The sequence below is a fragment of the Rosa chinensis genome, chromosome 2, assembly GCF_002994745.2.
Source record: "Rosa chinensis cultivar Old Blush chromosome 2, RchiOBHm-V2, whole genome shotgun sequence".
Classification (NCBI taxonomy): domain Eukaryota; kingdom Viridiplantae; phylum Streptophyta; class Magnoliopsida; order Rosales; family Rosaceae; genus Rosa; species Rosa chinensis.
The window spans coordinates 20,958,581-20,971,345 of record NC_037089.1 but is presented as its reverse complement, the minus strand read 5'-3'; the positions used below and the strand labels follow the sequence as shown (position 1 = coordinate 20,971,345).

Genomic DNA, 12,765 nt, shown 5'->3' with positions numbered 1-12,765 from the left:
CTAGAGTTCCTGAATGTTAGCAATAATGGCTGCAAACTCTGAATAATCAGATTGTTGGTGCATAATTTCTTGAACAGCTACAAGGCAATCTGTTTCGATACTGACATAGGACAATTGTAGTTGTATTGCCATCTCAAGTCCGGTTCGTATAGCAAGCAATTCTGCCTGTTTAGCAGAGTTCACATATGGTATATGGTGAGCAAAAGTAGCCATGAATTGCCCAGTTAGGTCTCGAGCAATACCACCAGCTCCCCCATGCACTTGTGATGGTAAGAAGGCACCATCTACATTTATTTTCACTCTGCTTTCATGCGTAGGCCTCCAATAATGTTTAACTGTTTGCTTCGGTGCTGTAAGAGTAGCATGAGCTTTCTGGAAATCTTCCAGCCAAGCTAAAGCTTTGCATAAAAGAACCAAAGGCGGTCTGGAACGATCCTCCCACAGAGTAGTAATCTGATTTTTCCAGAGAGACCAGATGAGCATTAATAACTTTTCAAATGTCTCTGGCTTAAGGACAAGTGTAGTTTCTAGTATCCATTCCTTAAAAAACCAAATTTGGCATAGCCATAGATTATAAATTAAATGGGGGAGCAGAGAAGATTTCTTTTGCAATCGGACACTTACAGAAGATGTGTGTTGTATCCTCAAGGGTAGCAGAGCACAGTAGGCAATTCGTTTCACCATCATATCCCTTGGTGCATAATCGCTCTCTAGTGGGTAGGTAGGATGTTTTGGCAGGCCCTCCATGCACATATTTGGACCTTGGCAGGCACTCTAGCTTTCCAAAGGAGTTTCCATAGTTCCTTAAAAGGATCCCCCTGTGAAGTAGAAGCAAGAGCATTACGAAGAACTTGTTCTCTGGCAATCCAGTACGCAGTCTTAACGGTGAAGTAACCCCGTTTTTTGGGCTCCCACAAGAGTTTATCCGAAACAGCCCTTCTCCTTAAAGGGATGGATAGTATTTGAGCAGCGACTTCAGGAGAAAAAAGTGTAGACACAGATGGAGCAATCCAAGATCTAGTGTGAGGATCAATAAGGTCAGCTACCCTATCGAATGAAGTTGAGTTTTCCGGTCTGTGAATCTGAGACCTTGAGTAATTAGGAATCCATTTGTCCTCCCAAATATGAATCTGTTCTCCATCTCCCACTCTCCATTTGACCCCCGCTTTCAACACCGGTCTACCTTCCAGAATACTTCTCCACGAGTAGGATGGTGTGTCGCCTAATTGTGCTTCCCAGAAAGAGCAATTGGGAAAATATCGAGCTTTAAATACTCTAGCCACCAAAGAGTTGGGTTTGGACACCAGTCTCCATCCCTGCTTAGCTAACATGGCAAGGTTATAGGCAAAGATATTTTTAAAACCCATATCTCCCTCATGTTTGGTAAGACACAATCTCTCCGAGCTACTCCAATGAATCCTCCTTTTGTCATCTGTATCTCCCCAAAAGAAAGAAGCATATAACTGGTGAATATCATCACACAAACCTTTTGGCAATAAATAACAATTCATAGCATACAAAGGCATAGTTTGAGGAAAAGCTTTAATGAGGATTTCTTTTCTTGCACAACTTAAAATTTTGAACTTCCAGTTAACTAGTTTCTTTGTGAGTTTCTCTTTGATATACCGAAAGTTGGCCATCTTGGCTTTTCCCACACGTAGTGGCAAGCCCAAGTATCTATCATGCTCCTCTACACAATTTACTTCCAGTACAACAGCAAACTCATATTGCAATTCTTTAGGTACATTCCTGCTAAACACCACGCTGCTCTTCTGGAAGTTTATCTTTTTTCCAGAAGCACATTCATATGTGTTCAAGATTTCTCTCACTCGAGTACATTCCTGTATTGAGGCTTCACCAAAGAAGAAACTGTCATCAGCAAAGAAGAGATGATACAATATAGGGGCCTAAGGAGACATTTTCAACCCTTTGATAAATCCAAAGTCCACTGCTTGTGATAACAAAGCTAACAGTCCTTCTACACATAAGATAAAAAGGTAGGGTGAAAGTTGATCCCCCTGGTTGGAATGATACTTTCAGATTTCTCACCATTAACAAGAATAGCATAAGTGACTGACATAACACAACTCATCACCATGTTAATCCATTTAGAGTCAAAACCCAGCTTTGTCAATATAGCCTGCAAAAATTTCCACTCAAGGCGGTCATATGCCTTACTGATATCCAGCTTGAGGGAGAAGAAACCCTCTTCCCGATGCCTCAGTTTGCACATAAAATGTGCCACCTCAGTAGCTACTAGGGTATTATCCGAAATCAAACGTCCCGGAACATATGCACTCTGAAGGGGAGAAATGATGTCAGGGAGCCATTTCTTTGGCCTATTAGCCATAACGTTGGAGCTAATCCTATAGATGACATTACACAGAGCTATGGGACGAAAATGAGATGCAGCAGTAGGGTTTGCAATTTTCGGAATAAGGCATAAGTGAGTAAAATTGGAAGCAGTCCAAATCTCACCCTTCTCAAGAAAGTTTCGAATAACAAGACATACATCCAAACCAACAATGTTCCAATATTTTTGGAAGAAAAAAGGGACATACCATCAGGTCCATGACTTTTTGAGGGGACATACCATCATTTAGAACAACGCAGCCTTGATTTCATCATCAGAGTAAGGCCTCAATAAATCTTCATTCATGTGTGGAGCAACTTTCAACGGAGTTGCTCGAAAGATCTCGGATAGTGCTGCAGCACAGTTACCTTCAGTAGAGAAGATTTGATTATAGTAATTGAGAAGTAGTTGCTTAACTATATTAGGATCCGTTATCCACTCATTGTTGGTATTCAGCAGTCCCTTAATTGTATTTTTGCACTTTCGGTTAGAAGCTTTCCAATGAAAAAAAGCAGAATTTTGATCCCCATCCTTCAGCCATGTTACCTTGGATCTCTACCTCCAGTATTTTTCTTAATTGGCAAGTAATTGGCTGTACCAGACATGAAGTTGCCTCTGTTCCTCATATTGTAATGGTGAGAAGGGTTGCCACATGATGGCATCCATCTTGGCTTGAAGCATATACATCTCAGCCTTTTGGTGTTGGAATTCAGATGTGTGCCACTTCATAAGTTCATGTCCAGCAGTAGAGATCTTCTGTCCAATTTGGAATAGCATGTTTCCCGTTATTGGTTGAGCCCAATGCTTCTGGAAATGTATTGAATTAGAGTTGTCATCTTTACTCAACAAAAAGAATATGTGATGACTAAATAAAAGAAACGAGAGAAATAGAAAAAATTAACTAACGATTATTTTTCATAGATTTTATCTCCAATAATGTGTTGATATTGTCATTGGAAATGTCTCTAGTTTCTTGCATCAACCTTTCATATTAATTTATATTTTTTGGGTGATGAAAGAAATTTGCTTATTGAAACAAAGACCCAAAATTGGGCCAACAAGCAGTAAACATAATACAAAACAATTCCAAAAAATAAAAAAGCCCAACTAGCAGCAAACCCTCCATGCGATGGAAGGGGGAGAGGCCGTGTCGTCACTACTACAAGCCAATCCATCAGGTGACTCAAAAATGTCATCAAATCTGTAGCCAGAAGCACCACACACATCCAAATCATCCTAGTATGAGAACTACATAATAGAACCCAGCCAAAGAGACACAAGGCACCACCAACCAAATTCAAAGAATCATAGTCATATAGGGCCGACAAGAAAACACTTTAACCATGGCGATCTTAATGTTCAAGAAGGAGAACCATATTTATGAAAAACTTGACATTGCATACAAGAGCCATGACCCATAACCATAGAAGTTTAATTTGGCATTGAATAAGAACAACATTATTAAGAAATTGTTAACGAAGCCGCTCGTGAATGTGTATGGCTCAGATATATAACATCCAAATCATCCTAGTATAAGAACTACATAATAGAACAAAGCCAAAGAGACACAAGGGCACCACCAACCAAATTTCAAAGAATCGTAGTCATATAGGGCCGACAAAAAAACATTTTTACCATGGTGAGCTTAATGTTAAAGAAGGAGAACCATATTTATGAAAATTTTGACATTGCATACAAGAGCCATGACCCATAACCATAGAAGTTTAATTTGGTATTGAATAAGAAAAACATTATCAAGAAATTGTTAACGAAGCTGCTCGTGAATGCATGTGGCTCAGATCTATAGTTAAGCATATTCGAGGAACATGTGGTTTGAAATCTACCACAAATGAACCTACGTGCATTGATGAGGATAATGCAACTTGTATTGAACAAATGAAGTAAAGTTTCATCAAGGGCGACAATATTAAGCATATCTTGCCTCAACTTCTACAATCAGCAACAACAAACTCTCCTCAAGATCAGAGATAGTGAATCAAGTTCGACCTGAGGACAATATGGCAAACTTATTCACTAAGTAATTACTATATTCACATTCAATAAATATGTAAAAAGTATTGGTCTAATGAAATTATCCGAACTCCTATGATTGCTGCCATCAGAGGGAGACGTTGACATCAGGGGGAGGCTCGATGTCTACATGTTTTGATCTCAAAGTGTGAAGGGTGTGTTATACTTTTTTTTCCTTTCGACTGAGGTTATTTTTATCCTACTAGATTTTTGTTACCCGACAAGGTTTTTAACGAGACAACTTAAGGAGCACCATCAATAGCATGTTTGAACAACACAAGGGAGAGTGTTGGAAGGAAATCATAATTTAATGTGCCTAGTCCATATTGGTTCATGTATCCTAGTTGGAATAGGGGCAAAATCTTCTAGATATCCTAGTATGTATTGGAATATGATTCCTTGTGCTTAATGGTATTATGTTTTGTAATCCCCTATAAATAGAGGCCCTATTATCAATGGGAAAACAATTCTCTTGAATCTCTCTTCTCTCTTTTCCCCTTTTATTATACAACAATATTAAATTACTAATCAAATTATTGGCCAAAAAAGAATACTAATCAAATTTGCTAATTTTACGTCCTATTAATTCTTGTCTTTTATGTGTTAACACATTCAATAAGGGCATATTGGTTATGTAAAAAAAATTAATGAGGATTGAATCAACAAGATGAAAAATGAAACGAATCCGAGGTGAAAATTGAGTCATTAGACCACAATTAATAAGAGAAAGAGTGCAACTATTTCCACCCTATGATTTTCTTTGTTCACCCTACTTACTCATTACATCCTATATTTTAATTTCAATTATTAGATTTACTTATCAACCAATTTCTCTTTCCAGGAATATCCTCCATCATATAACATATCAAATTAAAAAAGAAATTTTGTTTAAAAAAAAATTCTCATTTAGTTTATATCAATTAAAAAGACGTACTAAAATATATTAAAGTTTCCTTCTAAAATCATAATTTGTTTTACTTCCATTTTATTTTATTTTTTCTATTCAGTTTCAATGTTTGTTTATTTCAATCCATATTAAAAAATTATAGGTAAGTGCTACTATGAGCAATGAAGAAAATATTGATTTTTTTTTCGTGTTTTAAATTTTTTACTCTCAGTACTCATAAAGGTAGAGAAGTTTTAAATACACACCCCTAATTACTTAATACACACTCCATACTTAATACACCACTCATTTAATTTCTCATTCTAATATTCTACTAAATACACAACCAAAAGTACCTAAAATATCCTTAATCTCAAAAATCATGAAATATCCTATTATTTGACTATATTAAGGCTACTATTTAATATGATTAGTATATTCTAGTATATTGATGTTTTTAAATGACCATATTGATTACTTGTGTTACTTATTCAGAAATCCATAAAGATTTATTATTGTTCCCTTTAAATAAATGCATATAAATAGGTTTTATATTATTTGAGTTCTCATCCACCAAACACCATGTTGATCAAGTATAAAATTATGAGTTGAACATTTAACCAAAACTATATCATTAGTTTCTCTCCAATGGTGGAACTACAAAGTTGTCATTAGAGGGGCCAAACAAATTAACAATTACAAAGTTTTTTCACCCGTGATGTTTTATATTAGAAAATAAATGGATTAATTGTATCTCTTAGAAAAAAGAAAGAAAAGGAAATTAACTAAAAAATGGGAGTAAAACTATCTGTTTTAAAAATATTTAATACCATTGATTTTGCAATTCTAAATATTATGGCTTCTAACCTCATTTAATTATAATTTATTTAAAAAGAAAATTAAATTAGATAGTTTCTAACTTTATTCTTGTACTAAATTAGGAGGTCATGTATAGAAATTTATTGTGTTTATCTAACTATTTATACATAAATTATTCTATATAAGGAAAATATGACTATTTTTCTTTCTTTCTAATGCATAGATGTCTGTTTTGGTCATTCAACCTACCTACAAAATCTAATTTGAAATATAAAATAATAGGGATGTGTATTAAGTGATTAGGGATGTGTATTTAAAATTTCTCATAAAGGTATTATAAAGATTTTGATGAAGTTAACACTTATGGTTTTGTGAATTGAATAGCGAATTAACGATGATGACGCAACAAAAAGATAAAAAAGAAAATTGTAATAAATTGAAATTTGGATGGAGAAGATGAAGATTAATATTATCAGAAGAGAAATTAAGTAGTTTTGTAGTTAATTAATTATATATTTAGTTTTCCTTATAGATTTGAATTTTAGAAATTTAGTGTATTGATTAGTCATTTTGCATTTGGATAATATATTCTTTTAATAATTCAAATATTTGTTGGGTGAACAAAGAGAATGGTAGGATGACAATAGCCGTACTCAGAAATTGATGCGGCCTATAACCGGGTCTAGTTTTTGCACTTGAATCAAATTTTATCTCTCTCTGTCTCTCTCTTTTTTGCCCTTTTGCGCGCATAGGAATGCATAAGTTTCTTTTCCCTCCATGATACTCGTTCCTCCCTGCACAAAAAGCGGGTTTCTGTTAATCTCCCCTCTCAAATCACCAAAAACAAGACAAAACAGACGGAGGAAATGCAGAGCTTCTTCATCATTCTGATCACACACTGCTCAGATTGACAAAATGAGGAAGGAGGTGGTGGCAGCAGCAGCATTGACCGCAGCCGCTGCAATAACAGCCATAGCTGCCTTGGTGAGGCAGAGGAAGCGCTGGAGAGAGCAACAATGGAAAGAAACGCAGAAAATTCTACGCAAATTCGCCAGAGATTGCGCCACTCCAGTGCCAAAGCTATGGCAGGTGGCAAATGCTTTCGTCGCCGACATGCGAAGTTCCCTCATAGCTTCCAATGGAACTCACACAAGTCTCAATATGCTGGTTTCCTATGTTGCTTCACTCCCATCTGGGTACTTAATTCGTATGATCTCTCTCGATCTCTTGAGAACTTGCTAGGCTAGCTCAAATTTGGTTTTAGTAGTTAATTTCTGTACGTAAATATTAAATTTTGAGTTATTGATGTGGTGGCAGAGATGAGGAAGGAATGTATTATGGGGTGAATTTGCGGCGGACCAACTTCTTGCTCTTGTGTGCAAAACTTCGAGGGAAGAATGATCCCATTTCTGATTTTCATAGGGAGGAGATTCACATTCCGACTAATCTCTTGGATGGTACTGGTAGTACGAAGGTATAAGTTTTATTTGAGTATCCTTAATGATAAGAAAAAATACATACCAATAAGGCTTGTGAGAGAAACGACTCATTTTGGGTTTGAAATGACACAACTACCTTCACTTGAAGTTTTAAAGTTTATATAGTAGTGAAAATTGAGATATTGATGGCAGTCCCAGAATTGAGATAGTCGAGATCTCAGCACGTGCATAGGGTTGTATCAGAGATTTCTAGGGTCCAAGGTGAACCATAAAGTTAAGAGCTCTGAGAATTTGGAGGCTCAAAGTAGCCTTATATACAACTTTGAGCTTTTCAGCGCTCAGTTTGGCTTACTCTGGTCCTTTCAAACCCAAAATGAGTCATTAATTTGAATCTATACAGTTATATCCTATTTCTAAGGACCCAAGAGTCGCTTTGCCAAGCATGGATTTGTTATATATGCATTGGTCTTTACTCAATAAGATGCCTCTTGCACTCTAAAACTTGTATATGATAAAAGAAATGTGTACTGTAGGCTTCAATTCAGCATACAAAATTGCATTTAAACTCTTCTGGTTTGTTAGGAATTGTTTGATTTTATTGCTGTGGAGCTGGGGAAGTTTGTTGAAGCACATCCAAATAGTGAAAAAAAGGATGCACCAGCCAAGTACAACAAGCTGGGTTTTATAATGTCATGTCCAGTGGACCAAGCTGTGGCCACTTCTGGAACCGCCATCACATGGAAGAGTTTCGAGGCGGATAGCACAGTGAGTTTATCTACAATTGCCCGTTTTCTCTAGTTTTACACTTCATGCAACAACGAGAACTTTCCTAAAGTTTATATGTTTACGGATGAGAAGCTGGGAAAGAAGTTGGTGAGTGACTTCAATAGAGCTCTGGAGGAACGTGGAGTAAAATTGAGTGTTTATGCAATGGTAAGCAACTCTGTTGGTTTGATGTGCATGACTTCCAGGTGTAGCATGATTTCACTGCAACAAGTTGATTCAGCTATATTACTAATCATGTTGAACAGGTTGATGATACTGTAGGGACTTTGGCTGGAGGCAGATACTATAACAGAGAAAGTGTGGCCGCAGTTACTCTAGGGATGGGTACAGATGCTGCTTATGTAGAGCCTGCAGATGCAGCTCTGCAGTGGCATGGTCCGTCGCCTAAGTTAGGCGAGATGGTTAGTGACTATGACACATCTATATAGCAGAGATGAGAATAAGAAGTCATACATGCAAAATTCTAAGCCTTGCATTACTAATTTTTGTTTGGCATATCCACTAATTACCAATATTTTTCCCCATGGATTCTCTAATTATAACATGATGGTATATTAGTAGAGTAGCAGAGTTACATGTATATCTGCTTAGTTTTTCAGGTAATTAGCACACAGTGGGGAGAATTCAGTACTCCTCATCTTCCAATAACAATCTTTGATACTTGTCTAGATGCTGAAAGCTCAAATCCTGGATTCCGGGTAAGGCAAGACATCCCTTGCATTCTAAGGACACTTTAACGAAATTGACAACCTCAACCTACATTTCTGCTCTTGTTCTAATCCTGTTTTACCTCAGAGATTTGAGAAGTTGGTTTCCGGAATGTATTTGGGAGAGGTTGTGAGAAGAGTATTACTGAAGATGGCAAAGGAAACAGCATTATTTGGCAAACGTGTTGTGCCTTCAAAACTCATGACTCCTTACCAACTCAGGTGAAGAAAAAAATATAATGTCAATGCAGTATTTGTTTTAGCTACATGGTCTTCCAGAATTGAGAAAATATAGTAACTGAGATATGGCCAAAAACAAAATGACATTGAATTTGTGTGGGTGTACACAATGGTCCTCATGATGGAAAGCAAAATAGTATTTTACACCATCTTAATTTTTACTAAATGCTGCCTTAAATATTACAGAAACAATGACAGAAAGGCTGCAACAGTGTGTTGAAAGCACTTAATAAACACTTCTGTAATGTTGGATCTGAGAGAATCATTCAGCTACTAGCCTACTAATAAAATTCCACTTGTCATTTCCTCTAGCTCACCTGATATGGCTGCAATGCATCAAGACACATCAGACGATCGTGAAGTTGTCGGAGAAAAAATTGAGGAAGTTTTTGGGGTAAGGTGTCTTTAGTTGAAGCAGTCTTCAATCTTTAACGATATGCAAAATACTCAAGTACTTGACTCTTATGCTTCATCATTCCTAGATCAAAAAATCTACTCCAATGGTGAGGGAAGTTGTCGCCGAGGTTTGTGACATTGTTGCAGAACGTGGTGCTCGTCTTGCTGGAGCTGGAATTCTTGGGATCATAAAGAAGCTTGGGAGAATTGAAAACAAGAGAAGTATAGTGACCGTGGAAGGCGGGCTTTATGAGCACTACAGAGTCTTCAGAAATTACCTTAACAGTGGTGTCTGGGAAATGCTTGGTAATAATCTTTCGGACAATGTTGTTATTGAAAATTCTCATGGTGGTTCAGGAACTGGAGCTTTATATCTAGCTGCTTCACAAATGAAGGATGCTGCTAAATCCCAAATGCAGGATTCTGATCCTCAACCTGAACCCCAACCCGAACCAGAATTTTAAGCATACGATTCTTTTGATCGAGCTTCTGAAAAAGGCCACAGCTCTTGTCACTCTTTTCTTTAGAACTTTTCTATAAATAAAATTACAGTTTTAACCACCACAGGTGGTCGAGTTGGTAAGAGTCTTCAGGTGTGGAATTCCCACACCGGAGTTCGAATCCCGCTGACGCTTATTGGAGTTAAATCCCAATATATTATTGGTGGCCAAAGGGGAGGTAGCGTTTTGACATGATCTTTCGGCACAGATTAGTCTCTGGGCCTAGAAAGCCTTTGAGGAACCGTGTGATCTCGATCAAAAAATAAATAAATAAAATTACAGTTTTGTAACAGATTGTTTACTTGCGGGACAAGTAAAGACTGTAAACTGAAATCTCCAGTATTCAATTTAGATCATTTGCACGGAAAAGAAAGAAAGAATTGAAAGTGACTTATGAACTGGGATGATAACATGTCTTCCAAATTAGGCTATCTTTCCAAATTTACAGAAACAACAGAAAGAATTCTGTCACAATTTGTAGTGGAAGCTCCTCCTACACATGAAGACAGGCATGCAAACAAAGCATGCCTCTCAATAAACCTGAAATAGTGGGTGGCACGCAAAGCCATTACAAAATTGGTCCAATTGGGTTTGGGTTTTGCTTGGAAGTATCTTCACTAAGAGATAAAACAGGTCCATCATGGAAGCCCACACCAGTTATTTTCAATGCAGCTCAAAAAGCTCAGTTGTTTAAAAGATTCCTTGGAGGATTGCTGGTGGCAATTGGAATTTGATTTTGGGCAGTATGTACTCCTAGTAGATGATGTAGAGGCTTCATATGCGCCCTTCAACTATTATTAAGATTATGTGGTTCGACACAAACTACTAATAAAAATCGACTAAAAAGCACAACTATCTGGCTACCATACACAATATGAACGATCCACTATTAATAACGTCGAAAGCCTTTCAAAATATTACTTTACACTAGATGGGCGAAATGAACTACTACTATAAAAGACTCTTATGTGGTTTCATTTTCCTACAAGTCATGAATGAGAAAAACACTTATCTCACGTGGGTAAATTACTTAACGATCCACGGTATATCAAATTCGTAATTCACTACCAATACTATAAATATTTTGAGAGACAGATAATACATATTATAGAGCTTAATGGGTTTGTAACTTCATATACTTCGGGTATGGGCTTCAAATGCATATCATATGCCTTCGACTTCAAAAATTAGTTGTTTTCTTCTTTTATACGTGCATTGCAATTAATTGGTCATTATGGAATTGCTACCAAAGTCCTTATTGCGTGCATATATGTTATTAAGCATTTGAAAATCCCATGACAATGAAGTATAATCATTCCACATCAAATGATCAGTATGTTCTGGAGATGCTTCTTTTTCATAAACATATTAGCCTCACATCATTGCATTTGGTTCCATAAATAAATCTTTTGAAAACTAATATCAGTTTTGTCTTGGCATGAAAAAGATAATTATAAATGAATTGGGAAGCTTTGTTCTTATGAAAAAGAGAAGAAACAATGGTAATAATTGTAGATATATACCTTGTAGCTTTGTCCTTTTATTGGCCAAGACACGAAAGTGAGTTTGATTCCGGAACGAAACGAATAATCCACCATTTTTAACTGGATGAGATTCAAGGCTCTCTGTAAAGAAGAGTACTAATCAATATGTTGAGTCACTTTCTGTCACATTATGTTGGGAGAGCAGTAGAGCACTCAACTCGATCATCTCTTTTTTTATTTATTCATTAAAATGATAGTTGTCTCTTCCATGCCTTTGGCAGTGGGTAACTGGATTATTAATGGTGAGGTGCTTTGTGGGGTTGGAGATAGAGATTGATTCAAGCTATTAAACAACAAATGCATGCATGGTGTTCTTGTAGAATTCAAAGCCTCAAAGGTAGAGAGATTTTGTAATCTGAATTATGTTAGTGTGTTGTTAAACTATTACTCTAGTATCCTGTCGATCCAACCATATAGAGTGAATATGCAACTAATGTTCTTGAACTTGCTTTTCCAAACTTATGACAATGTGGATCTTCAACTAATACGCATAAACTAACAGAATCTAGTCTTTACCTGGTAACATTTTTTTGCTCAATTAATCTAGAGTAAATATGCAACTTCAATTTTGATGTTGAAGATAAAGCTATTTTTTTTGTGTGTTCAATTTCATAAACTTATTCACAGCACTCCATCACACAGAAACTTTCCACTCCAGTTCTAAACATACCATGTTTAGTATCAAATGATGCTCAACAAAGCAATTATTTACATTTGATCCACAATGCCAAAAGGGAAAAGATCAAAGACCAAGAAACAAAGTAGCTTTTGCAGGCTCGGATGATCTGCTTTAGTGCTCGCAATCATCATTTCCATGTTATTGTCCAATTCCCACGTTCATTCTTCTTTCTTATTCTTAGACTCTCACCCAGGTCCCTCCAAAAACCAATCTAGTAGTGTTGATGTCATAATTTGGTTTGACAAATACTTTTGACTTTTCAACCTATTCCACCCGGTACGCGTTGAAATGTCAAAGAGTCCACGTAGGACTCTGACCTTTCAACGCACTTAAACCTTTCATCGAGAAAGAAAAAATAACCCTAAGATGGAAATAATCATGACTA

General features: G+C 36.6%; 2 protein-coding genes across 3 annotated transcripts; one reads left to right on the top strand and one right to left on the bottom strand.

Moving 5' to 3' along the window:
• LOC112183885 lies at positions 1-2,350 on the bottom strand. The gene is made up of 3 exons (XM_024322199.1): positions 2,050-2,350; positions 762-1,852; positions 1-453 (listed from the first exon to the last, which is right to left on the bottom strand). The coding sequence occupies exons 1-3, from the start codon at positions 2,348-2,350 to the stop codon at positions 1-3; spliced, it is 1,845 nt and encodes a 614-aa protein (XP_024177967.1).
• A 4,522-nt stretch (positions 2,351-6,872) lies between these two features.
• LOC112183884 (probable hexokinase-like 2 protein) lies at positions 6,873-10,492 on the top strand. 2 transcript variants are annotated; one of them, XM_024322198.2, is made up of 9 exons: positions 6,873-7,285; positions 7,407-7,563; positions 8,111-8,293; positions 8,387-8,461; positions 8,560-8,715; positions 8,914-9,012; positions 9,110-9,243; positions 9,574-9,655; positions 9,744-10,491. In XM_024322198.2, exons 1-9 carry the CDS (start codon positions 7,005-7,007, stop codon positions 10,119-10,121), a joined length of 1,545 nt encoding a protein of 514 aa, XP_024177966.1. In that variant the 5' UTR covers positions 6,873-7,004; the 3' UTR covers positions 10,122-10,491. The 2 variants fall into 2 exon arrangements, with proteins under 2 accessions (XP_024177966.1, XP_040371308.1); XM_040515374.1 differs by having other exon boundaries at positions 6,935-7,296; positions 9,744-10,492.
• The last annotated feature ends 2,273 nt before the right edge of the window (positions 10,493-12,765 follow it).

What these genes read in the sequence shown, in the direction of transcription:
- LOC112183885 (XM_024322199.1), bottom strand. Translation starts at nt 2,350, where the DNA reads ATGGCTAATAGGCCAAAGAAATGGCTCCCTGACATCATTTCTCCCCTT. An exon ending in TTATGCTATTCTTGTTAATG is followed by an intron (nt 1,853 to 2,049) that starts GTGAGAAATCTG and finishes TCTTTGGTGAAG; the next exon opens with CCTCAATACAGGAATGTACT. An exon ending in AAGCTAGAGTGCCTGCCAAG is followed by an intron (nt 454 to 761) that starts GTCCAAATATGT and finishes TGGAAAAATCAG; the next exon opens with ATTACTACTCTGTGGGAGGA.
- LOC112183884 (XM_024322198.2), top strand. Translation starts at nt 7,005, where the DNA reads ATGAGGAAGGAGGTGGTGGCAGCAGCAGCATTGACCGCAGCCGCTGCA. An exon ending in ATGGTACTGGTAGTACGAAG is followed by an intron (nt 7,564 to 8,110) that starts GTATAAGTTTTA and finishes CTGGTTTGTTAG; the next exon opens with GAATTGTTTGATTTTATTGC. An exon ending in GTTTCGAGGCGGATAGCACA is followed by an intron (nt 8,294 to 8,386) that starts GTGAGTTTATCT and finishes ACGGATGAGAAG; the next exon opens with CTGGGAAAGAAGTTGGTGAG.